Raw genomic sequence first — 24,352 nt, forward strand, 5'->3', positions numbered from 1 at the left:
GTGGCCTTGGCCTCCTGTGTGCGTGGGGCTGGGCATCTGCGGGGTAACCCTGGGGGCTGCCTGAGCAGAGGCCGCCAAGCGGTCTTCTCAAGGCCGAAGTCCACATGATGGGACGAGCTGTCCCTCCCGCAGAAAGGCGAGTGTCCTGGCCCTGGCCTGCCCGTCTGTCTCCACACCCCGAGCCCCTGCAGGTGTGGCAGCTCGGAGCTCGCTGTCCTGTGCGCCGGCCCAGGTTTGTGATCCGGAGACACGGACTGGCCAGACAGACTCCCAGGGTCTCATAGGCCCTCCCTGGCTCTGGAGGTCCCAGCAGGACCGGAATCTTGGCCCTCCAGAGCAGGAGGGGCTTCCAGAACCTGCTGGCCTCCTGCCCACGGGATGGATAGAGGCCCAGAGGGCGTGAGGTCAAGTCTGAGTGGCCACCCACTCTCTGGACTCCCAAGCAGGCCTCTCCCCTGCCCTGTGCACACCTTCAGTCTCCAGAGTTGCCCAATGGTTAGTGCCAAACTTCAGGTTTTAAGCCAGGGGCTCGGGGTTGACCACCCCTTCCCACAGCTCATTATGGTGGGTCACTTACAACAGGCCCGTCTCAGCCTTCCAGGCCTCCATCCCCCAGGCTCACAGCAGCTCTGCGAGAGGCTGCTCACCCTCTCTTTCCTGGTAGGGAGGTACAGAGCGCCCTCTACATTCCTGGCAGGGACATGCAGAGCGCCCTCTATCTTCCTGGTAGGGACATGCAGAGCGCCCTCCCCTTCCTGGTAGGAATGGGGCACCAGGGCTGTGCTGCCAGGAAGTGGCAGAGCAGGTGGGACCTGCTGGACTAACACCAGCCCACCTGATGGCCTCAGTCTCCACTGGCCGCAGCCCCAGAACCCCCATCGCCCAAGTATGCACTGGCCTCCATCCTGCTGCAGGGCCCCCATTGTCATCAATGCTACATCTGTCCCCAGGCCCCACCGAGAGGCCCCTGCCACCTTCCTCCACATCTGCTCTTACTGCTGCCCCGGGGCCCAGCCTCCAGTGCCCGCCTTGGCCTTCCCGGCCTCCAGCGGTCCCTCCTCCAGCCCGTGAGTGTGGCCAGGCCCTGCCTTCCGGAGTCTGCGTGTCCTGAGGACGTGGAGACGGAAAGCCAGGGCGGGCAAGTCGGCTCACAGGTGAGCGTGTGAAGGTTTACTCGTGTTATTACTAATTACTGTGCTGTTTTCCACATGAACAACTGTCAGCTGATCTCTGCCCCCTGCAGGCTTCATGCAAGGCCCAGGCAGAAGGTGGCCTGGCAGTGCTGTGTGAACTGCCATGGCTGTGCATGTGCCGCTGTGGTGCCGTTTCCCAGAACCCGTGCCTGCGGAGTCTTAGCCAGTTCCCAGGCCCTGCTCGGGGCCGGGAGCCAGGCCTAACACCCGGGCTCAGAGGCCCCAGCCCCATGGGCAGTCGGTGGGTTCACTCCTCTGTCCAACCAACAGACTGGCAGCGACACGCTGGTGCTGGGCACAGAGGAGCTAGAGACGAACCTGACCCTGCCCTAGGCCTCAGAGGTCAAGGCTCTGCAGGGAGACAGGACTGGGACCTTGCCTTCCTCACGGAGTCTGCTCACCTCCTACCCTTGGACCCACCCCCCACGCAGACCCATCCCCCTCTCAGGGCTTCAGTCCTGGCCTCCACCACTGCCCTGTCTTCTCCCACAGTCCCCCACCCCCACGTCACTCTCACAACAGCCACCAGCATGTCCCCCGGACCCAACTCCACACACAGGCTCCTGGGCAGGTGCACCCCGCACCTACCCTAGGGGTGCATCCTGGTGAGCATGCGGCGCTGGCGCTGGCGCCGTCCTCAGCCTGGTGCCCAGGGGAGCCGTGTGCCTGGACCCAGGTTTGTGGTAAAGCAGGAGCAGAAGCAGGAGCAAGCCCTCTCCCTGCCTCCGGGCCCTGCCTCCACTCTGCCCACTGAGTGCAGGGGTGCTGAGGGCAGACACGGGTGCCCTCAGGAGGGAGTCCTCGGGAGGGAGGGGCAGGGTCCCAGCTTCTGGCTTGTGAGAAGCAGCCCCAGGAAGATCGCCTCTCTGAGCCTTGTGTCCAGTCAGCCACACTGACGGTGCCCTCACGGTGCCGGAACACGGACATGTGATCACACGCCTATCTGTGCCCTTCCCAGCCCTTCCCAGGCCAGCCCAGCCCTGCCCAGCCCTGCCCAGCCCAGCCCAACCCAGCCCAGGTGGCCCAAGTCGACAAGACAGCGCCGTCCAGAGAGCCTGCAGAGAGCGGCTTCCGCCTGAGCTAGCCACCTGCCTGTGCCCGGAGGCGAGTCCCGGGCCCTGCCAGCCCATGTCCCGCCTAGAAGCAGGGCTTCCTGCCACGGGCTTCAGGGTTCACAGACACCCCCAGCCAGCCCCTCTGCTTCTCAGAGCACCACTCCCAGCACACGGGGCGCCTCCCTCCCGGGGCCCTACCCTCCTCCCTGGCCCCTGGGCCCCTGGGGGTTCACACGATGGTGAGACAGGGTGACCTCTCCAGCCCTGACCCCTGGCCCCGTAACAAGGAGGATGACCCCATGCCAGCGCGCTGGGCTGAGCGCAGGGCAGCGTGCCCGTGGGCGGCCAGGGCACCCAGCGAGCCTGTTTCCTCACCTGAGACACGGAAACGCACTGCCTGGCCGCCCTGGCCCAGGCCCCGGCCGGTGTGCCCTGTCAGTGCCCTGGGAAGGCGGTGGCCGCCCAGCGACCCGCAGCCCCGATCCCGGGGCCCAGCAGAGGGCGCCGCCCAGCGACCCGCAGCCGCGCTCCCGGGGCCCCGCAGAGGGCGCCGCCGGCCGGAGCTGCAGCACCGCCCGCGCATGGATGAGGAAGGAGGCGACTTCCCCGCTGTGGGGGCTGGGCTTAGTGGGGGGCAATCACCCCCCCCCCACTGCCCTGAGGGGCGCAGTGTCCAGGGCACCTCCTGGAGTCTGGGTCCGGCCCAGGAGCAGTGCTCAGAGGGAAGGGGACATGTGTGGTCTCCCCTACACGAGGTGCTGGGGTTCCCATGGAGGAGCGGCCAAGGCTGGTGCCCAGCAGGTGGGGCTACTCACAAAGTGGGGGGGGGGCAGGCGGTGCTGAGTGAGGCCTGCAGGTGACCTCACCAGTCCCCCCTCTCCGGGGGCAAATCTCCCAATTATGCAGTGAGCAGCGCGGGAGGGATGCCCCATGGCCCCGCCTGAACCCAGACGTGGCTTTTCTCCGGAGGGAAGGGCCTGTGAGGACCACCAGGCCGCCCGCAAGCCTGTCCTACACACATGCCCTCCCTGCGCCCGCACTGTGCTGTCCCGGGGCCCTGACTGCCAACCGGCATGGACTGCTCCGCACACGCAGAGGCCACCTGACGTGGCTCTGGGGTCTGCCACAAACACACAAAGGGATACACGGGTTTGATGAAGGGCAAAATTTTAAAGAGGAAAAAGTGGGTTCATATCTGGAGTGGAGCCCCCCACACTCACACATGGCACGCGTGACCCCACACATGTGGGCAGCCCACACACACACCCCTTAGGCCTGCACACACATAGCCCGACACGCCAGCACCACGCAGACCCCTGCACGCCAGCACATACCACACATGAGCACACGTGCAAAGGTGCGAGGACAAAAGGAAGTGGAGAAAAGTTACCCATGAGGAGCCGCCGTTTCACCCGCTTGTCCACATCAGCTACTGACGTGGCATTGAACTGAGAGCGCTCAATTGCAGCCTCATCCTTCTCTAAAACACAAGTAAGGGACAAACATGGAGCCACCGGTTAGTGACAGCCGCTTCCCGCGCCCACAGCCTTCCGCGGGGCGCACACAGCCAGCACATGCGGGCCGGCGCGGCGTCCTCGCCACGGGCTACCCAGGCCCCTTGGTGGGTGTTCGGGGCAGCAGGGCAGGGCAGGGCAGGGGGTGTGAAGAACGGGGGTGACCACAAAGGGACACGGTGGGTCACAGAGCCCACACGCACATACAGGAGGCAGCTGAGGTCAGAGCAGACAGGATGCATCTGCGGGGGCCACAGAGGCAGACGGCACCCCGCAGAGCCCACGCAGACAGCAGTTAGACGGCCTGGCATGGGCTGGAGGCAGGCACAGGGCAAGCACAGGACAAGGGGACAGGGCTGCAAGGTCCGGTGATGGCTGCGTCTGAACAGCAATTACTCTATCTCCAGGGCGGGAGAGAGTGCAAACGCTCATGCAAAACTAAGAACAAAACACACAGAAGCACGCACGCGCATGCGCACACACAGGCATGTACACACACACACACACACACACACACACACAGCAATGACCCAATCGAACACACAGAAATCAGGGATCAATCGGTCGGGGCAGCACTGGTTGCCTGCTTGTCTCTAGAGGACGGAGTGACAGCTCAGGGCTGCGGGGGGGAGGGCTGTGAAGACGGTAGTCAGGGTAGGAGCGTGCAGAGCCCGTGAGGCTGGGCAGGAGCCCCGCCAAGGGCAGGAGGTTGGCTGGGTCCGCTGCTCGGTGGGAGGTGGGCAGAGCCGGGGCTTGCTCGGGGGGGGGGGGGACCTCAGGAGCGGGAGCAGCGGCGGGAGGGCTTCCTGGCCAGCAGGGAGCATGGCCAGGAGCAGGGTCTGGGCAAGGACTCGAAGGGGAGGGGCGGGAAAGAGGGCCAGGGAAGTTAGCGAGAGCTCCCAGCGGGGGCTGCATGCAGCAGACACTACAAGATAAAAGTAAGGAAGGAGGAGTCGGGTGGACAAAGACGAGATGTGTTAGCCGAGCCCGCGTAGGGGTCTGGCCGGCAGCTGTTTGCGCTGGCCCAGCAGCCGGCAGAGGCGGCTCCCCGCAGAGGCTAACACCGAGGGAGACCCCAGAAGACGAGACAGGGAAGGGTGGGGTGTGGGGGGGCGGCAGAGACAGGGCGAGAGGAGGGTCTAGATGGGATCAGGCTGCAATGGAGACACTGGTCTGAGGCTGGATTTTGCTTTGAATTTGGTTTGGTTTGGCTTTTGGCTCTGAAAGTAATTAATGAACGTCAGTTGTCAGACAAGACAGGCAATCAGGGACCATCACCAGGAAAGCAGGAGGGATGAGATGAAACGGAACTAAAAACGGCTGTGGGAGAGGAGGGACCACACGGAGGGAGGGAGAACCGCATGGCAGCAGCACCTGGGACACAGCCAGGGACTAGGATGGGACCCTACCTCCCCCCCCCCTCCCCCGCCTCTGCCTCCCGCCCCGACCTCACTCTCAGGGACCAGGGACCAGAGTCACAGGGGACCTCTGGGTGGCATGGCTTTGCCTGCTTGCCACCCACTATTTTTGTTACTTAAAAGTCCCTTAAGAAATATCTACCCCGTCAGATCATACGAATGTTTTTTTTTTTTTTAAAGAGCAACAAAAACATAACCACGGTAACGGACTTCTAAAGCTCGCCAGCACTGAAGAGAAAGAAAGAGAATGAAGGCGGATGGACATCAACCTTGACATTCTTTTTCTCAGTTAAGAGTTTCTATTGTGGAGCAGGCAGGAACCTCCTGGAGATCAGGGCAGGGGTACTCCCAACACTCAAGCTTCCGGGGAGCTGAGGGCCGGAGGAAGGAGCGGACCCAGACTCCCATGGAGACCCCGGGTAGCCGGGAGGTGCCGGGTGGGGCATCGCTGAGAAGGGCCTCTCCAGGTGGGTGAGGGAGTCCGGCCACAGCTCCCAGGAGCAGGGGGAGGGCGAGCAGCAGAGACCCCGGGCATCCTGGCCCAGGGGAGCTTGGGATGAGGACTTAGCAGCTCTGACCGGCTGTGAGGAGGCCGCTGAGCCTGCACGTCTCCACAGGAGGGCGGGCGGGAGCCCTGTGCTCAGACTGGAGCTGCCACCTGGGCACACACCTTCCCTTCCCGCAGACCACCCCCGAGGGCCGCTCCCCAGGAGGAGGACCTGCAGGGCGCCCAGCGTGATCCCCGGCAGAGGCGCCTCCACAGGCGCTGCCCCTCACTGCGTGGGGCACACTTTTCCTGGCTTCCCTTAAGCTTCCTTCCTTGGAAATGGGACAAGGGGGTGCTGGCTGACGTCAGGGCCACACGGCGCCTTCCAGGGGGCGCTGGGGTGCCAGTGCAGCAAAGGCGCCTACTTACCGATGCACGTCCGACCGTCCGAGTGGAGGGCGTACTTCTGGTGGCAGCCGCACAGGGGGCCTGTGTCTGTGTCCTCACAGCTGTGCTGGCAGCCTCCGTTCCCATAGTTACAGGTCACTAGTTAGGCCCAGAGTGCGGAGACGTATGTGTAAACAGAACGACAAGAACGGTTAGAGTCTCTGGGTTGATGGTTTCTGTGAAGGGGTGAAGGGTGGGGAGCGGAGGGCATGAGACACTCAGCGCATAGGACCACCTCCCCTGCCCTCAGCCCTCGTGGTCTTGGCTGGAACTGCTCGTTCCCCGGAGGTCCCGGGCGGGACGGGGTGCCCCGGGCTCTGAGCAGAGGGGCACACCGCTGATCACTCAGGCAGTGTGAGTAAAGGGAGGAGCCGGACAATTGGATCCTGGGCCGCCGAAGACACTGGAGCCTGACTCCACGGGGCAAATGTCTGTCATCCAGGCCTATTCTGAGGTGGGGGGTGCATGTGGGGAGAGGGGACACTCATTCCCATGACCCCCGAGAGCCTCCTTTCCTTGGCTTATGCTCTGGGTGTGTGGGAGGGCGTCCCCCTGGGTGCCTGTTCTCTCCAAGTCCCAGCAGCCATCTCAAACCCCACCCCTCAAAGCCCTAGCCCCCCAAGGCCATGTCCAAATGGACAGAATGCATGCCAGTTAGAGTCACTCAGGTGCATTTGGAAATGACCTTGGACTTGGACATGTGACACAGTTCGCACTGCCCAGGGCCCGGAGGGGCTGGTATCCTCCAGCCAGAATCTTGGAATGTCCCAGCCGAACAAAAAGGAGCCAGTCTGTGTAGGAAAGACGACAAAGTCAAGTTTATTGAAAGGAACATGCTGCTGTCCCTTTGAGGGCGGGCAGGGCTGCCTCCCCTGCTTAGCTCTGCATCCAGACCACAGGTGCCTATTGCCCGCCACGCCAGGCCCCGAGGACAGGGCATCTTCTCGGATCCTTAGCCAATTGTCCCGAGTTTTACCTGAACTTTTAATTCGCTTGGCAAAACCCTAATGAAGATCAGATATACCAAAATTAATATTGACCAGCCACCGTCAGAGGGGCCCAACATTCCGAATTGGCAGTCTGAACCTGTGACCTCTGTCAGGGTGACCCATGCGCAGCGCTGGTCCGGGGGGTCGTGCGGTGGCGAGGCCCCGGTGAAGGAGCCGAGTTCTGCAGCCCCGATCCAGGCCGGCCTCTTCCCCACGAGCGCCTGTCCCCAGTGATGGCGCCGGGGAGACGCAGAGGTGGTTCCAGTCTCCCAGAGGGCCCGGCAGGCCAGGCCACTCTTCCGCGGGGAGCTGAGGTCCCCCTGAAGGAGGGAGCCACTTCCGGGTGACCCTTCACGGGCTCAGCTGGGGCTTCGGGCACAGTCCGCAGGCCCCTTCTCTGCGGGAGCCAGGCGGTGCACGGTCAGCCTCTCCCATCCCTGACACAGCTCCTCTCCGGCCCCGGAAGAGTGGCTGGAAGCCCAGGGTTCCAGCCGTGGTGGCTAAGCGTGGGTTCCAGGGGAGGGAGACCCCGTGGAGCTTGGATTTGGGTGAGACACTCATGCTTTTCAGCTGAAAAAGGCCGGCTGCAGCGCGGGCGTCAGCTCTGCGGTTCGCTCTTCCCCAGCTCTGGGTGCAGGACGTGAGCCATGCCCTGGACGTGAGGACACGCCTGTCTGAGGCCACTCAGGGGAGGGCCACACTCAGGGCTCCTCGCTCCTTCCACACGGGCCCAGGCCGAGCTGTGACCCCGGAGAGCCTGCAGCTCACACGGAAGTAAGTCCCGGAGCCTGGAGCTCTGGGAAGACCGAGAATGGGGAATGCCGCCCTTGGCCCTGGAGGGGTCCTGGGCTCTGGAGGGGTGCAGGGCCCCCGTGGTCCTGCTGGTCCGTGGAGGCTGGGCCAGGCCTCACCTCCCGACCCGATGCCAGAGCTGGAATTTCCTGGACTCCAGTGACCTCAAGGTCATCGCAAACTTGACGCTGACCTGCCATCGTGGCCACAAAATGCTGTTTCTTCCACCTGCAAACGCTCCGGGCAAGGGCTCGGCTCTTCTCTGCGGGGCGGGGCCGGGAGTCCTAGCCTCACGCAGGCTCCTGCTTTCCCCGACACGGCCCAGGCCGGCCACGGGAGCTGCTCCCTGAGGAAGGTGTGCCCTCGCTGCTCTTGTCCGATGGAATTTCAGAGCGAGGCAGCGCTGGGCAGCCCGGCCTTCTTCCGCGGCTTGCAGCACCCTCCCCGGCGCTGCCTCAGGGCTTGGCCAGAGCAGCGTCTCTCACTGCAGGAAGGTGCTTTCCCCTGGTCCCGCCTGCCCACAAGCTGCGGCCTCCACGTGTGCTGCCGGGCCTTGGTCCTCCGGAAGCTGGGTCGCCGGCGGAGGGCCGGACGGCTGGGCTTACTCAGCTTTGGGTCTGGGTCTGCGAGGCGGCAGCAGGTCTCTCCGCGGCTAAAGGCATGTCCCTGGTGCAGAGACGGGAGGCCTGGCCAGGCCTGGGCTGGAGGGGGCACGCCCCCGAGTGCCTACTACCCTTGGGGACAGCAGTGTCTGTCTCGGACCCCCAGGAGGGACCGGGAAGAGGAGGGCTCGCCCACTTCCCGGGCCGCCCCGGGGCAGAAGGCAGCGTCTTCACCCTGAGCCCTGAGCGGGGGCTGGAGGGCGAGCTCCCGGGAGACAGGGCTGTGCCCACTGCACGCGGGGCCCGGACCTGAGTCACCGCCGGAGGAGAGCGTGAGGTGGGAGGGTGTGCCTGGCACCCCCGGGAGAGTGGAGGGTCTGAGAGAACCACAGTGACAGAGGATGGTGCCCACAAGGGCCCGGTCCTCTCCGCAGAATGAAGGCGGAAAGTGAGGCCATTTCCTTATGGGCTGTCAGGCTCAGGCCCCCACTTCCCTCTGGGGAGTCGGATCTGGGCTCCTCCACACCACGTCCTGCATCAGAGGGGGGTCTGGTGTGGAGCACCTGCCTGCGCCAGAACTGGGCATGCTCCACCAGCCGCCCCTCTCTGCAGGCCCGGGGCGAACATTACAGTGGTCTGGGGGCCAGCTGCCCCAGGAGCAGAGGCCTCCTCCCCCACACCCCGCAGTTGAGGGCCAGGCTTTGAGGACTAGCTGAGTGTGGCAGGCCACTGTGCTACTCCTCTTGGGGAGCTGGGGGGCCCCAGGAAAGGCTGCGTTTCACTTGGGCACCGCAGGCTGACCTCCGAGCTGTCCTGAAACGGCCCCCTGGCCAGAGGCCTCACTCATCCGGGTCTCCAGGGTGGCACCATGTACCTGGGCCTTGCAGGGGGCACTGCGGGTTCTGACCTTAGATCCTGGAATAAGGTTCTGGGACCCTCCAGAACCAAGCTCCTCTCCTGCTCTGATATCCTGCCACTGAGGCTGCCTGCCAGAACCCGGGCTTGTCCACCCCTGTGTCTTGTCCTCCATTCCCGCCGAAGAGTGAAGGCTCAGGGCGGTGGGCCTCTGGGGTCCGGGGGGAGGATGGGGGTGTAGGAGACCCTGGCAGGGCCACCATGCAGGGCCCTGGGTAAGACCCAGCCCAGCTTGGCTGTGTGGGTGGTGAGATGCCAGGTGGGAACACATGGCCCCGTCCCTCGTGCTCCCCAGATCACTTCAGGGGCCCTGCCTCCTCCTCCCCCAGGGGCTGAGAGCCCTCCCCGGGCAATCTCCAGGGGACTGGACTGACCCCCCCGCCCCCAAAGCAACGACAGGAGACGTGTGGGGATGTCGGACCCATTTCCCTCCATCTACCTACGTGTGCAGTCCTTCTGGTTTGGGGCAAGGTCAAAGCCGGGCCTGCAGTCGCAAGCCACCCCACCTTTGGGTGTCTCCCGGCAGATGTGGGCACAGCCATGGTCTTTGTTCATGCAGTTCATACCCTCTGGGAAGAGACAGACGAGAGAGGGTTAGGGAACAGAGGAGAGAGAGAGAAAACGTCAGGCTGAGAAGAGACCGCCCATGAAACGTCATGATCACATGGAATGTCCTAAGCTCCAGAAGGGGGCCTCTGGGGACAAACCAAGGACCCAGATGGGGCAGGCACCAGGCACCACAGGGCCCTGAGCCGTGCCTGCTCCTGGGAGCCGGGGAGAGGGCAGCCTGCAGGCAGGGGGCTCCGTCAGGCAGGCTCCCCGCCTCCAAGAGGCTTTCAGGACGGGCTCCCTGGGCCGCTCAGACACCCGGTACCTCGCGGGGCTCCGAGACTCGGCCCTGTGAGGTCTGGTCAGTGGGTGGTGGCGGGGCAGCATCCCTGACCATCATCAGTGGGTCAGGGGGAGCCACACATGTACAGGAAGCTGGAGTGTCAGCTTCTCCCCAGAGTGGACGCCCGCCGCTTCACATGTACTCCACGGCTGTAACCATCCCCCAAGTGCCCACCACTCCCGCCTTCTCGGACACAAGCCCTGTCCTGCCGCCACCCCCCAGCTCCGCAGACCTTCCCACTCCGGGCGATGCTCCTGCCCCCCCTCCAAGTTAACCCTCAGGGCACCCCAGGGCGGCACAGGAGACTGATGCCCCCGAGCAGGGCTGTGCTCCTCCCTGAGCCGGGACCTCCAGTCCCAGTGGGGGGCCACAGCTCACAAGCCCCCCCATAATCCCCCATCTTCACAACATAAACCTGGCCCTGGGGAGCGCACTGGCCCAGACGTGGGACACTATTGAGGGTTCAGCTTTAGAATCGCTCCGCTTTCGCCCACTTGGGGGACTCGCCAGGGGCCTGAGCGCTTCCGGAGGCACCTGCTTCCTGAGGAGATGTCATGTGAGCCGCCCTGGGCCAGAGTGCTCCCCAGCAATCCGGCCTTCAGGGCCCGGGGCCAGCCTGGCCGGGCTGCCTGCCAGGTCAAACCTAATTGGATCCAGCCCTCCAAACCCAATTATGTCCTGCAAACTCGGGCCGAGTGTCTCGCTGGTGCCCAGGATGGGCGGCGAGCCAGGAGACAGATGCTTAGCCGCGACCCCGCCAGCTTCTGATTCAGGCTCTGCCAGCTGCTGCGGGACCCAGGCCGTCATGTCACCCCTCTGAGCTCTAACTCCCACCTGTAAACGCGGGGTCACAGGACCTGCCTCAGCGCTCATGCAGGTGCACTCCTTGCTCTGGCCACGGAGGCAGCTCAGGGCGAGGCGAGGACTGGAGGGACTCCTCCTTGGCAGGGGGGAGGGGGGCGGGAAAATGGTAAACAGGCCAGAGTGCTGGACGCTCGCTGCAGGGAAGCAGGCACACTGCAGGCCAGAAGCAGGCGGAGGCTGGGGGATCACGGTGAGAGAGAGGAAGGAGCCTGAGGGGATGGGAACCGAGGAGGCTGGATTTAGGACACGTCTCCGAGCCCCTTTCTATGAGGGTCCAGATGTGACACGGGGACGTGGGCTCTGCCTATACTTCAGTGTAACCACCCTCACCATGAGCCTGTGGGTGGGCACTGCCAGGCCATGTCACAAACAAGCACAGGGAGGTTGGCTGAGGGGGGAGAGAGATGTGCCCGGGCCACATGTGTGAGAGGCAGAGCCACGGCCTTGGCAGCGCCGTCCTCTCCCGAGTGCCCAGTGCTTCCTCCTGTGGGCCCCGTGACAGGCCTGGCTGCCCTTCCCCATCTCTACCCCATCTTCTCCAGGTCTGTCCCAAACGCCTCCCAGCATGACACCCCCCCGGAAGGTGCAGAGTTCAATGGTGGCAGGATCTGCCTGCCCCTGACAGTGTGAACGTGGCGTTCCGCAGAGCAAAGTTCACAGCCGCGTCTGAGCAGGGCCGCACTGTCTGCCCCAGGGTGACAAAGCCGGAGTACGTGCCCGCCAAGGGTCGTTGCTATGGCGACTTCATCATAACATCACTTTCTGTATCCGAGTCCTTTACACCCGGGAAGGGAAGGCAAGGGGAACAGAGAGCAGGGAGGAAAGAACAACTACTTGCTCTGCCCCTGCCTCCCCAGCTCCCACCCATCAACAGAGACTTCTGCAGCCCAGAGAGGCTGTGGCCGTGGGGGTGGCGGGAGTGGCCGTGGGGGTGGCGGGAGTGGCCGTGGGGGTGGTGGGAGTGGCCGTGGGGGTGGTGGGAGTGGCCGTGGGGGTGGTGGGAGTGGCCGTGGGGGGTGGAGTGCGTGGGGGTGGTGGAGTGGCCGTGGGGGTGGCGGGAGTGGCCGTGGGGTGGCGGGAGTGGCCGTGGGGGTGGCGGGAGTGGCCGTGGGGGTGGCGGGAGTGGCCGTGGGGGTGGCGGGAGTGGCCGTGGGGGTGGCGGGAGTGGCTGTGGGGGTGGCGGGAGTGGCCGTGGGGGTGGCGGGAATGGCCATGGGGTGGCGGGAATGGCCGTGGGGGTGGCGGGAATGGCCATGGGGTGGCGGGAATGGCCGTGGGGGTGGCGGGAGTGGCCGTGGGGGTGGCGGGAGTGGCCGTGGGGGTGGCGGGAGTGGCCGTGGGGGTGGCGGGAGTGGCCGTGGGGGTGGCGGGAGTGGCCGTGGGGGTGGCGGGAGTGGCCGTGGGGGTGGCAGGAATGGCCATGGGGTGGAAAGAATGGCCGTGGGGGTGGCGGGAATGGCCATGGGGTGGCGGGAATGGCCGTGGGGGTGGCGGGAGTGGCTGTGGGGGTGGCGGGAGTGGCTGTGGGGGTGGCGGGAGTGGCTGTGGGGGTGGCGGGAATGGCCATGGGGTGGCGGGAATGGCCGTGGGGTGGCGGGAGTGGCCGTGGGGGTGGCGGGAATGGCCGTGGGGGTGGCGGGAATGGCCATGGGGTGGCGGGAATGGCCGTGGGGGTGGCGGGAATGGCCGTGGGGGTGGCGGGAGTGGCTGTGGGGGTGGCGGGAGTGGCCGTGGGGGTGGCGGGAGTGGCTGTGGGGGTGGCGGGAGTGGCCGTGGGGTGGCGGGAGTGGCCGTGGGGGTGGCGGGAGTGGCCGTGGGGGTGGTGGGAGTGGCCGTGGGGGTGGCGGGAGTGGCCAGCCAGCAGGCCGCCCAGGCTACAGGGAAGACGAACACTCCCGCGGTGGCGGAGAGAAGAGCCCCCGGAGGGCCTGCCTCGGGAAAGGCACAGGGACGGCCCGGGACGGACTGGGGGAGAGCACGGTGCCGCGTGCTTTAATGAAAAACGCTGAGCCGGAAAGAGGTCAAAGCTGAGGTGCCGCGGAGTGAGGCGAGGGGCAGTGAGGGGCAGATCGGGGGCACTGAGGAAGCAGGTGGCTCTGGGCTGCAGGCTGGGCACTGTGCATCTCCTCCAGCCCCAGGAGCACCTGCCCGGCTCTGCCGGTGTGCAGAGGAGAGTCGGGTGAGGAAAGAATGGCACCTTCTAGGGACTCGGAGTGGGGCAGCGGGGGACCTGTGCTCCCAAGGAGGCGACGGGCATTGGTGCGGGGGGAGGAGCAGGGAAGCCCCGTGCCCTTCTCTGCGTGGACTGCCCGCGGTGATGGGAGCCCGGCCTTCCTGCTCCGTCCACACTTCCGCATTCAGCTCCCCAAGCCCATCTCCAACGCCAGCTTCTCTGGAGCACCTCATTCCTCGCCCGGCCCACTCTGTGCCCCCAGAACCCCCACCCACGCTTGCGGAGGCTGGAGCACGCCGGTTCCTTCCCGAGCGCCCAGCCCAGCCCAGGCCTGGCCAGAGAACAGACCTCCCAGACCTGCGAGAGGCGGCTTTCCCGCCGCTGCACAGAGCAGCCCGAGCGCCTCAGCGATGGGCCCGTCCCAGAGCCAAATCAGACCCTGTGCCCAAATTACCCTCCGGGAAACCCCAGGCCTGGCTGCCCCAGACACCCCCAGCCGCACCCCCAGTGGCAGCCCCACCTGGGAAACGGGGCTTCCTCTGACCCAGAGCTCTTCAGCGCCCGGACCTGTGCCAGGCTCTTTGCAATCATCTCCATGACTGAGTGCCGGGTGGCATCAGCCGGTCCCTGGCAGGCGATGATGCTGAGGCTCAGAGAGGTCTCCCCCAAACCCCAGCCACTTCAACAGCAGGCCCAAAGGGGTCCCCGCCCCTTGGCCAAATGCTCACTCGGCTGCCTCGTGGCCCTCAAGGGGCCTCTGCTCCTCCTTCTCCAAGTCCGGAAGCGACCCCCGGGCGGACGGGCCCGGTGCACGTGACAGCGGACGCAGGGAGAGCTGAGGGTGGCTGGCTCCTGGTGTCCCAGGTGATAGCAGAGAGGGTGCCTGGCCTGCCTTCTTGGGAAACAGGATGGACACATGGCTCCCACCTGGTGCCTCGCCTAACCCTGCCTCTGGGAGCCCGACGACAGAGGACCGCACGCAGTCTGCAGGCGAGCGTGGGGATAGCGTGGGAGGTGCCCCCAGCGTGGCCTCACGTCCCCCTCCGGCGTGTAATGTGTGTGGCCTTGGAACCTGCTCAGTCTCCTCCCAGAGGAGGAGGAGGAGGAGACGAGGAGGAAGGTCAGTAAAGGGTTGTAAAGAGGCGATGGCTCCAGCTCAGGGCCCTCCGACAGGCACCTGGTGACACAGCTGGTGCCCAGTCCCCTCGCTCTGCACTGGGTACTTTGTGTGCTGGTCCCCACAGAGCCTCCCTCGCCCTCCGCCCACGCCCTCCACCCCGCCCAGGGCTCACCTTCCCTCCCTCCGCCCTGAACTTCCCTGGCTGGTCACTAGGCGGCACCAGGAGCACGTCCAGGCCTCGGGGCCCAGGGGGCTGGGACAGAGGCCGCCAGAGGCCTCTGAGTTTTCAATCCTTCCCTCTGCAAGGGCTGCCAGATGCAGCGATAGAAACACAGGCAGCCCATGTGTCTCTCTCATCTCATTCCAATCACCGAGTACTAATGTTCGTCCCGTTATAAGGTAAGCAACCGAGGCCCGGACTTGTGGCCGAGAAGAGAGCCAGGACAGGGGCATCTGCCTCTTGGCCTGGGGCCCGCCCTCTGCCCTGCACTCCACACGCTGGGGGCCGGGGGTGTGCGGCGTGCGGGAAGCCCCACCACTAGCCCGGGAGTGAGGCCTGGGGTCTGCAGGGCTACGGGCCTGGCCGGCAGGAGGCCAGGCCGGAGGAGGGCATGAGGCGGGCTCGCCCACAGCCGGAGGAGTTGTTTATGGGGTGGGAGGCTCGTAAAAAGTAACGGCTGGGTTTACTGTGCCGCCTGAGGGCCTCTCTGGCCACGCAGCCCGGACAGGCTCCCCGCAGTACATGGGGGAGCTGCTTACTCTCCCACCCACCGGGCCGGCAGCAGGCAGGGACTTCCCCTCCAGCCTGGCCGGCCCACCTGAGGAGCAGCCCTAGGTTCCAGAACGTTTCCAGCCACATCCACCCACACGGGCCCCAGCACCCGCAGCTGGTGATGGAGAGCCTGGCACAGGGCAGGGGTGTCCCTGGCCCTGTAGGAGCCATGTGGGGGCGCCCACTCGCCAGGCATACTGGCAGGATCCTAAGTCACGTGTCTCTGGGGCAGTTTGGGAGGGCCCGTGGTTCTCTGTCTACATGCTGGTTCATTCAAGTCTGGCGGTGGATGGAGCAGAACTGGCTGTGTCATCAGACACGGGTCCCCCAAGCTGGATACTGCCCCTTAGGGCGGCCCTGCTAGGTTTTCCTTCCTGCGAGGGGACGACAGCTCAGCGGAAGTATTCCCCAGGGTAGCTGTGGACATGCAGGCGGCCAGGAGTACAAAGACCCTGTGAGCTGAGGAGAGTGGGGTGGCCCATGGGGGCATCTGCTGGCTAAGGTGGGGGAGGCCAGCGTGGTGTCCCGTCTGCCTGCAGGCCAAGGGCAAGTGGGAGCAGGAGCAGCGGAGGGAAGACTAAGCCCAGAGGAAGGTCAAGGACCCGGCTGGAGGAGCGTGGGGGAGGGGCCCAGAGACTGGGCAGAGAGGGCAGCATCCTGGGACCCACTGGCTCTCTGCTCTTGTCCCACCTCAGGGGTCCGAAACCCCCCCCAGTGCCCTTTGCCAAGGAGCCCCCCCAGCCAGGCCCACGACGGTGTGTGCTGTGAGCAGAGGCTCAGCCCCAAGGCCAGGTGCGTGCTGTGAGCAGGGGTGTCACTGCACCTTGGCCTGCGGCTCTGCCTCTCTGTTCGGAACCCTTCCCAGCTTGGCTTCCAAGGTCACTGTCTTCAGTCCATTACTTTCAACCCGGGTCTGGCCATGGATTAGCTGGCATCTCCCCCTCCCCTCCCACAGCACCAACCACCCAGGCGCCACCAAGTCCCAGGCCATGCTCAGCTGGCCACCTAAGAGGCCGCCTGTGCTCAGGGCTTCTCAGCCCCCTCGTCACAGCCCCCAGGCAGAACCAGTTCCCTCTGGCCTGAACAGGCTGCTGACTAACCCTGCAGCACTGCCGCTCAGGACCATGCTGACCACCCAGTGCACGCTACGGCACGCCACGTCACGGCACGCCACGCCACGCAGAGTGCATGGACATGACAGAAGTTTAGGAGAAGAGAGCAGCCTGGGAGAGGGAGGCAGCGTGAAGGTGCCGGCTCCTTGGTGGCTTGTCTCCTGTGGGACCAGACAGGCCCGTCTTAGGACCACAATGAGGGCAGCGGAGCCTGGGACTGGCCTGGCTGGCCACCCGGCTGAGCCCGGAGAGGGACTGCACTGCTTGCTGCGTCAGGGCTGAGCAGGAGGCGAGTGTGGGCTGTAATGGGCCAGGACTGGCGCCTGGAAGCCCTGGGCAGAGGGAAACGAGCCACCGATGCCGAGAGCTCCAGGTCCCCTCCCTCCCGGCCCCCTCCCGCCGGTCCCCTCCCTCCCGGCCCCCTCCCTCCCGGGCCCCTCCCGCCGATCCCCTCCCTCCCGGCCCCCTCCCTCCCGGCCCCCTCCCTCCCGGCCCCCTCCCTCCCGGCCCCCTCCCGCCGGCCCCCTCCCTCCTGGCCCCCTCCCGCCGGCCCCCTCCCTCCCGGCCCCCTCCCTCCCGGCCCCCTCCCGCCGGCCCCCTCCCTCCTGGCCCCCTCCCGCCGGCCCCCTCCCTCCCGGCCCCCTCCCTCCCGGCCCCCTCCCGCCGGCCCCCTCCCGCCCGGCCCCCTCCCGCCGGCCCCCTCCCGCCGGCCCCCTCCCTCCCGGCCCCCTCCCTCCCGGCCCCCTCCCACCGGCCCCCTCCCGCCGGCCCACTCCCTCCCGGCCCCCTCCCGCCCAGCGCCCGGACAGAGGCAGGGCCTGGGCCCTCTGTGGAGCCTGAGTTCCGGAGAAGCTGCTGACGTGAGTCACTACCCGCAGGCAGCCGCTCGCCCGACCGTTTCAAGCGTTTCCCAGAAAAGATCTCTCACCCTCGGGGAGGGCTTGCTGGTCCCAAGTCCCCCCCAGGAGCCCCAGAGGCAGGAGGGACAGAGGCCACTGGGCCGGCGGAGATGGAGAAGGGCTGAGCACCTAAAGCTCCCGCCCCAGCCTGGCCAGAGCCGCGTGCTGTGGGCCCGGGTGTGTGCTGGCGCCGGGAACCGGGCCCCTCTGAAGGGCGAGCCCTGTGGCCGGCTGCTCCGCCAGGGGCCGTGGCTGACCCTGCCTGACCCCTCATGCATCCAGCCGCTGCTAATCAAAACCAGCCCGCCTGCTGCTCCTCTTGCTCAGGGGAGCTCTGAGGAGCTGACGGGCATGAGGAAGAGTCAGATGACGAGGAATCTGAATTGCCAAATAGCTCTGGACCCATCAGCCCTCCCAGGAGCCATGGGGATCAGAAGCCGCTTAGATGCAAAGCAAGCTGGGGCTCAGCACCCGGCCCGCCCTGATTCTGAGTGCAGGTCATCCTTACTGTAGTGGAGACAATCACGACAGTTGCAGGAACGGTCACGACAGAAGGAGGCTCAGGAGAGAGGCAACGAGTCCAGCCACCGGCCCGGCTCCACGCCCGGATTAGTGAGCAGTCAGCCCACACCCCGTGTCCTTGACCTGTCTCTTCGCACCTCCCATGCAGCCTGTGGGAACCTCCGGAAGGCTACCACTAGTCCTGCCTGGGGCATCCAGGACGTCTGCTGTTTGGTAGTTGGATTCATCACTCACATTTACTAGTGACAATTAGGAGAGTCACACAAAGGTCCTAACGAGGGAAGGGACTGCTTTAGTCCCCGAGCCGGCTAATGCATGCTGGGGCTGAGCCCCACAGCTGTATCCGCAATTAGCGGCCCAGGCCCTGAGGCGCCCCGGTTCCCCTAGGAGCATGTTTCCCCCCCCTCTCCCCCGCAGCATCATCATTCCCCACCTCTGCTTCCCAGCTTCCAGGACTGCCCTTTGCACAAAACGCCAACTCTGGCCTCCGTCCAGCAGCCTCAGAGGGCCTAGCCCTGCCCAACTCCCCTCATTCCGGCTCCTGGCTCTGTGGCTCTCTGTGCTCCACCATCCCACCCTCCGTTCTGTAGTCATGCCAGCCTGGGCAGTGCCTGCCTCAGGGCCTTTGCACACGCCCGGCCTGGCTCGCTCCCCCGTTCTTCCTGTGGCCATGAGTGCCAGCCTGGGTTCCAGCTCACGGTGGCTTCCTCAGAGGCCGTTACCACCTGCCTGCTTCTGTCCATTTCTCCACCCTGTTTCTTTCCTTACCACCCTCATCGCATCCCGGCTGGTGACCTGGCTGGAGTCCTGACTACCAGGTTCCTCCCTAACGTGACAGTCTTTGGCCTCCTCAGCTGTCGCCAAGCCACACTATCTCCACCTTGCCACCTCGGCTCAGAGTCCGTGCAGGGCCCCCAGCAGCCACCGCCTCACGCATCCTCACGCCTCTCTGGCTGACGCCGAGGTCCCTGTGACAGCCCTCGCACATGGTGCTTGGCGTTACACTTCACCGGGGCCTGCCGTGGGACAGCCATTCTTCACAGGCCAGCCGCACAGCCGCCCTGAGGACTTTACGGTCTGCTCAGAGCTATCGCCCTATGAGCCCTTCTCCATGAGAGCAGGACTCCCCTCCCCCCGCCCCTCACCCTCTCCTCCACAAACCTGTTTCTTATAAACTCCATCTGGGCCCAGGGTCCTCCTCTGGGCGGCTTGACCTCAGAGCCCCACAGCTGGGAGGTCTTACGAGGGGCAAACCGAGCCGCCCGCGTGGGGAAAGCTGGGGCGGGCGGCGGGGCGGCGGCCAAGAACCCGGAGGCGGCCGCTCTGCCCCGCTGGGGACTGGCCCGCTGGGGACTGTCGGTCCGCGCTGTCCTTGAGGAAACGCCTACACAAACACTGAGGGTCCTAAGGAGCCCGGGGAAGCAGCGCTGATTAATAACCCGGGGTGTGTACTTTCTAGCTGTTTTTGTTTTATTTTCTTTCTGAAGAACCGCTTTCCAATAAAAATCCTGCCCAGGGCCCCGGTGTCACGTCTGAGCCTCTGTCAGCTTCAGCGACGCTGGGACTTGACACCAAGACCTCAGCCCACCCCCCAGAGACCCTGCGAGACCAACACACATCCCCGTGCTGTGGAGGAGCAAGCGGAGGCTCTGAGCTTCCCGGGAGGCCTGTCGGACTCCGCCAGGCCCATCGTGGGCTGTCCTGTCCTGTCCTGTCCTCCTTGCACACTCACTCCCTGGGCCGCTCAGAATGGCCAGGCCCAAGAGGCCAGCTCCTGCCCCCGCCCCCACCCCTCCTGCAGCCCGCTCGCTGCCGCCCAGCCTGCAGAGGCCCGGACCTCCCTCATCTCCAGCACACAGGCCTCTGCCTCTGCAGACGCTGTTCCCTCGGTCTGCAAGCCCCTCTGTTCCGAGCACGCAGGTTCTGTCTCTGGCCAGCCTGTCCCGCCTCACAGCCCTGCTGCTTTGGGCACAAACTCTGGCCACCGCCAAGGTCCTTCACCTTCTGGGACCAGCAGGGACCAGGCTCTGTCCCAGCCTGGGCTGTCCCCAGGCTACCTCTGCGGTCAGGCTGGCCAGGAGTCTTCCAGGTCCCTTTGTCTGGCCCCAGCCGGCTGGCCATCCACCTGGCCTCCAGGGGACAGCAGGCTCCTGACCAGGAAGGCTGCCCGGGGCTGGTGACGTGGTGAAACACAGCCCGTCCTGGATGTTGCCAGACTCACAGAGACTGAGAGAAGGGCCCTAGCCAGTTCGGGCCCCCAGTTCTCCTTGGGGGAGGGGACCAGGAGAATGGGGCGGTGCTCTTTCTGGCCACAGCCAGCCCCCAAGCCCGAAAGGAAAACTGTTTCTCTGGTCACATGTACCCGTGTGTGGCCCCACCTTGTCTCCAAATAAAACACCAGGCACACTCACGCCTGGTGAGCGGCAGCGGCAGGCGTGGAGGAGCACGGAGAACCAGCACCCGCGCCGGGCGAGGTGTGGGCGGCGCGGGACTCACCGTTGGAGCGGTGGATGCAGGTGTGCTGGTTGTCGCTGAGGAAGAAGCCGCTGTGGCACTGACACTCGTAGCTGCCCAGGGCGTTGACACAGATCTGCTGGCAGCCACCGTTGTTGTCCTGACACTCGTCCACGTCTGTGGGAAAGGAAGAGAGGGAGAGGAGCTGGAGGGGAGGGTGCAACAGCTCCCCAGATTGCACTCCCCGAGCTACCTACGGGTGGACCCTACCCCAAGGCGTTATCCACCCCACAGCCGTACTCCACAGACACCCATGGTCGGCAAACTGCGGCTCTCGAGCCACATGCAGCTCTTTGGCCCGTTGAGTGTGGCTCTTTCACAAAATACCACGGCCTGGGTGAGTCTATTTTGAAGAAGTGGTGTTAGAAGAAGCTTAAGTTTAAAAAATTTGGCTCTCAAAAGATATTTGGCTCTGCTGACTAATGAGTTTGCCGACCACTGCACTATACCATATCCCATGGAGTGACGCCGGGGGACAGCTACCCTGGCTGTCGCTCAGCTGACGCTGACTCTCCTGTGTGCCGGCATCTTTCCTGTACTAACTCCTCTGAGCCTCCCGGGAACCCTGTCAGTCAGATCCAGCTGTGACCCCATCTAAGAGGTCAGGGAACTGAGGTACAGAGAGGCAAAGCCACCGTCTAAGGCTCCACAGAGGCAGGATTCAAACCTGGTGGTCTGACTCCCAAATCTGGGCTCTCACCGATACCACTGCTGCCCCTCCCCCAAGACAGTGCGGCCCACACGTCCACCCCCGCCCCAGCCTGGCCAGCCGAACCTCCGGTTCACAGCAGACGCACACGGCCTTGCAGCTAGGAAGGGGCTGGAGGACAGGGCAGCCTGCTGTCTCCTGTCCCCTCCCTCCTCCCCTCCCCCAATGCCGCTTTCCCTGATGCCCAGGCTCTCGGCCTCACAAATTGATTTCAAAAGCCCCGAGAATGGGGAAGTTTTGAAAAGGCCCTGACCCCTGGCTGCCAGGAGCGGGCGGAGGCTGCCAGGCGGTCTGTTCTGGCCAGGCGGCTGGCACAGAGGGTGCCGCCGGCTGGAGTCTTTATGGCGTTCTGGCCTCACACGGCACAGCATGTTTCAATTACCGAAGCCGTAACTCCCCCCGTCAGTTTGTTTAATGAAAGAAGGGCTGCTTAAACCTTAATGTGCCATGTCTGTATTGTCATTTTAATAGGCAAATATATGAAACCACAACGGCAACATGAGCTACCGGCTGTGTCTAGCCAATACCCCAGCCCCCAGCACACACACACACACACACACACACACACACACACTCGCTCATGCACACCCCTTGGGCACGGAGCCTGACACATGGTTCTGCAAACACAGGCATCTGTTCCTCCCGGAGGCAGGTGAGAGGGCCGCAGAGTGGCCGCACCGAACTGTCAGCTGTGCCCCTCGGGCACCGGGACGCCGACGGAGAGCCGCTCCCGGGGCGGCTGACCGCGAGGCAGCGTGCGGGGCAGAGCCCTGGACGCCGTAAGCCACACTGCGCCAGCTCCAGGGCAAAGGGGGCTGGTGCTGAGGGGAGCCGACGGTGGGGAGCGGGGAAGGCAGGAGGCGTTACTCTGAAACCCTTTTCTACTCAGTGAGGTCTTCCTGGTGGCTCCCTCAAGGCCCCGGCCCGTGTGGCCTCTGCTGGGACACCTCCCCCCACCACCCTGCTTCCGGCAGTCTGCCCCTGCCATGAACGTTCTAACCAGGCACCGTGTCCGGGTCATCCTGTGGAAAACAGCATGGAGCTAGCATTCCCCGAGGCTGGTACGGGTCAGGAGTGGCCTCACCAACATCAGCTCACCGGACCCTCGCAGCAACCCCGGTGACAGGCCGTGCTGCCGGCTCCCCTGCACAGAGGAGTCGCTCAGAGGGCGGGCGGGCTCAGACCCTGTGCAGCCTCTGAGCACAGGCCCCCGGCAGAGGCCTGACCGAGTCTCCTTTCTATTCCGCACCCTCAGGGGGCAGGCGGAGCGGGTGCTCAGAGGTCACAGGAGAAACTGAATCGTATGTGTGTGCACACACAGGGAGAGGGCTCACTGCCACACACGGCCAGGGCCCTGGCGCACGGCCCGGCCCGGCTCCTGCTGGGGACTCGGAGGGCTCGGGCCAGGCTCTCCACAGCTTGCCCACCGTGCACAGAGCAAGCCTGTCTCAGCCTGAGCCATGGCCTGGGCGGGCCCGGGGGAGGGGGGGGGAGGCGCTCTCCTCTGAGCCTTGCTGGCAGCTAAAGGTCCCTTATCTTTTTTTTTTTTTTTTTTTTAAATATATTTTATTGATTTTACACAGAGAGGAATTGAGAGGGACAGAGAGTTAGAAACGTTGATGAAAGAGAAACATCGACCAGCTGCCTCTTGCACACCCCCAACTGGGGATGTGCCCGCAACCAAGGTACATGCCCTTGACCGGAATCGAACCCGGGACCTTTCAGTCGCAGGCCGACGCTCTATCCACTGAGCCAAACCGGTCCCGGCAGGTCCCTTATTTTTACTTCGGCCGCAGCTGAGTGCTCCCAGAAGGCAGAGCGCCTTGGCATAGGGGTGTCCACACAGCAGAGACCAATGGGCTCTGGCAGACTCAGGAGGCTCTCAGGAACCCTTTAGCAACAGAACTGAAGGACGTGGTGAGGAGCAAGCCTGCCCCGAAGCCCCCTGCTCTGTAAGGGTCCTGCGTGGGGCTCTGCCTGGACCAGCCAGGTCACCCTGCCCACAGCCTCCCTGGGTAAAAGCGCTCCCTTCTTGAACCCACAAAGCAGCACTGATGGCAGTGGTGGTGGTGGTGGTGGGCGGGGGATGCAGACAAAGGTGCTGGGAGGGCGGAGAGCTGAACTGTGCTGGCTCCTGACTCGGGGCCCTCGGCTGGTGGAGCTGGGAGACACCCTCAGACACAGATCATTCTGGTTTGGTCTGCGGTGAAAGGAGAAGGCTGGGCACAGTGAGCACGCATTCATTCAGCCAAGCCAGGGCGGACAGGAGGTGTGAGGGAGGGAGGGATGAGAGAGACGGAGGGAGGGGAGGAGGGAGGGAGACGAGGGCGCCCAGGAGGACAAAAGAGGGACCTGGCTCCAGCTCTGCTCTGCTCCCACCCAGGCCTGAAGACCAGCTGTTTGCGAAGCCCCTCCCCCTGACCCTCCCGTATCCCAGCAGCCACAAGGCTACTGATGTCTCCTCAGGCAGTACCTCTGTCTCACCTCCACCCCGGCACAGCCCTGCTGGGGCCGAGGCCTCTCCCTCCCAATCCACGGTGATGACTCTGGGGCCAGGGTTCCACCACCCCCGCGTGGCTGTGAGCACGGCCTGATGCTGGGGTGGGCACGCAGCCCTCAGCTGGGACTCCCCCCGCTCTGCTCAGTGTGCCCCCCCTCATGGAAACTGGCCGCCCTGACCCCACTGGCCACTGCAGGGCTGTGTCAGGGCTGCTGGCTCCCAGCAAGCAGGTCTGCAGAGCCGGCCCGACGGGCTGCAGGCTGCTGTGCTTCCGGAAGGCCTCTGGCTGGCTGTGGATTGCCGGGAGGCTTGTGTTCTGGCCCAAGGTGGCAGTGTCTGTTTTTATTAATAGCTGGCTGTCGGTTCCCTCTTTGGGCCAAGAACCCAGGACTGTTATTTATAAGAACTGAAAATTACTCTGCATCCAGCGCCGGCCGCTTTGTTTAGCGCGGACCTTTCACGATTGGAAACAGAGACGCCGTGTTCTGCCTGGACCCCACCCATGTTTTCCTGGCCACTAAGAGTCTCCTGTGTGTCCGGCTCTGGCCTGGCTCCGCAGCCCAGCTCCCACGGAGGGCCAGGGGCAGAGGCGGAGGCACCGGGGCATCCCCGAGAGCTGCCTCCGGGACCCTGGGGCGGAGGCCCGGCCCTGCCCGGCTCTTCTCGGAGGGAGCTCAGGCAAAGAGCCTCTTGGCTATTGGGCGGTTCTTGCAAAATTGCATTTGATGACTTAAGTGTAAACAAATGAGAATCAGATGGGTTAGATTTGGGGTAAAATGCACGTGGGTCTTAGGGCTTCGGGGCCTGGGCTCTGAAGCTCCAGGACACTCCGAGCTGTCGGAGGGGCTGGCACAGGCGGCAGT

At 64.7% G+C, this 24,352-nt stretch overlaps 1 protein-coding gene across 4 annotated transcripts in view; it reads right to left on the reverse strand.

Moving 5' to 3' along the window:
* Positions 1-24,352, reverse strand: part of SCUBE1 (signal peptide, CUB domain and EGF like domain containing 1) — an 80,847-nt gene that overhangs the window by 24,324 nt on the left and 32,171 nt on the right. For 2 of the 4 annotated variants that reach the window (XM_036425499.2, XM_036425498.2), the window contains exons 4-7: positions 20,263-20,397; positions 9,856-9,981; positions 6,097-6,213; positions 3,639-3,728 (exon numbers count right to left, since the gene is read on the reverse strand). In XM_036425499.2, the coding sequence (XP_036281392.1) occupies positions 3,639-3,728; positions 6,097-6,213; positions 9,856-9,981; positions 20,263-20,397 (468 nt within the window). The remainder of the gene's footprint in view (positions 1-3,638; positions 3,729-6,096; positions 6,214-9,855; positions 9,982-20,262; positions 20,398-24,352) is intronic. The other 2 variants (XM_036425501.2, XM_045577070.1) reach the window with 2 other exon arrangements.

The sequence above is a fragment of the Pipistrellus kuhlii genome, unplaced genomic scaffold (genome assembly GCF_014108245.1).
Source record: "Pipistrellus kuhlii isolate mPipKuh1 unplaced genomic scaffold, mPipKuh1.p scaffold_m20_p_81, whole genome shotgun sequence".
NCBI classification, from domain to species: Eukaryota; Metazoa; Chordata; class Mammalia; order Chiroptera; family Vespertilionidae; genus Pipistrellus; species Pipistrellus kuhlii.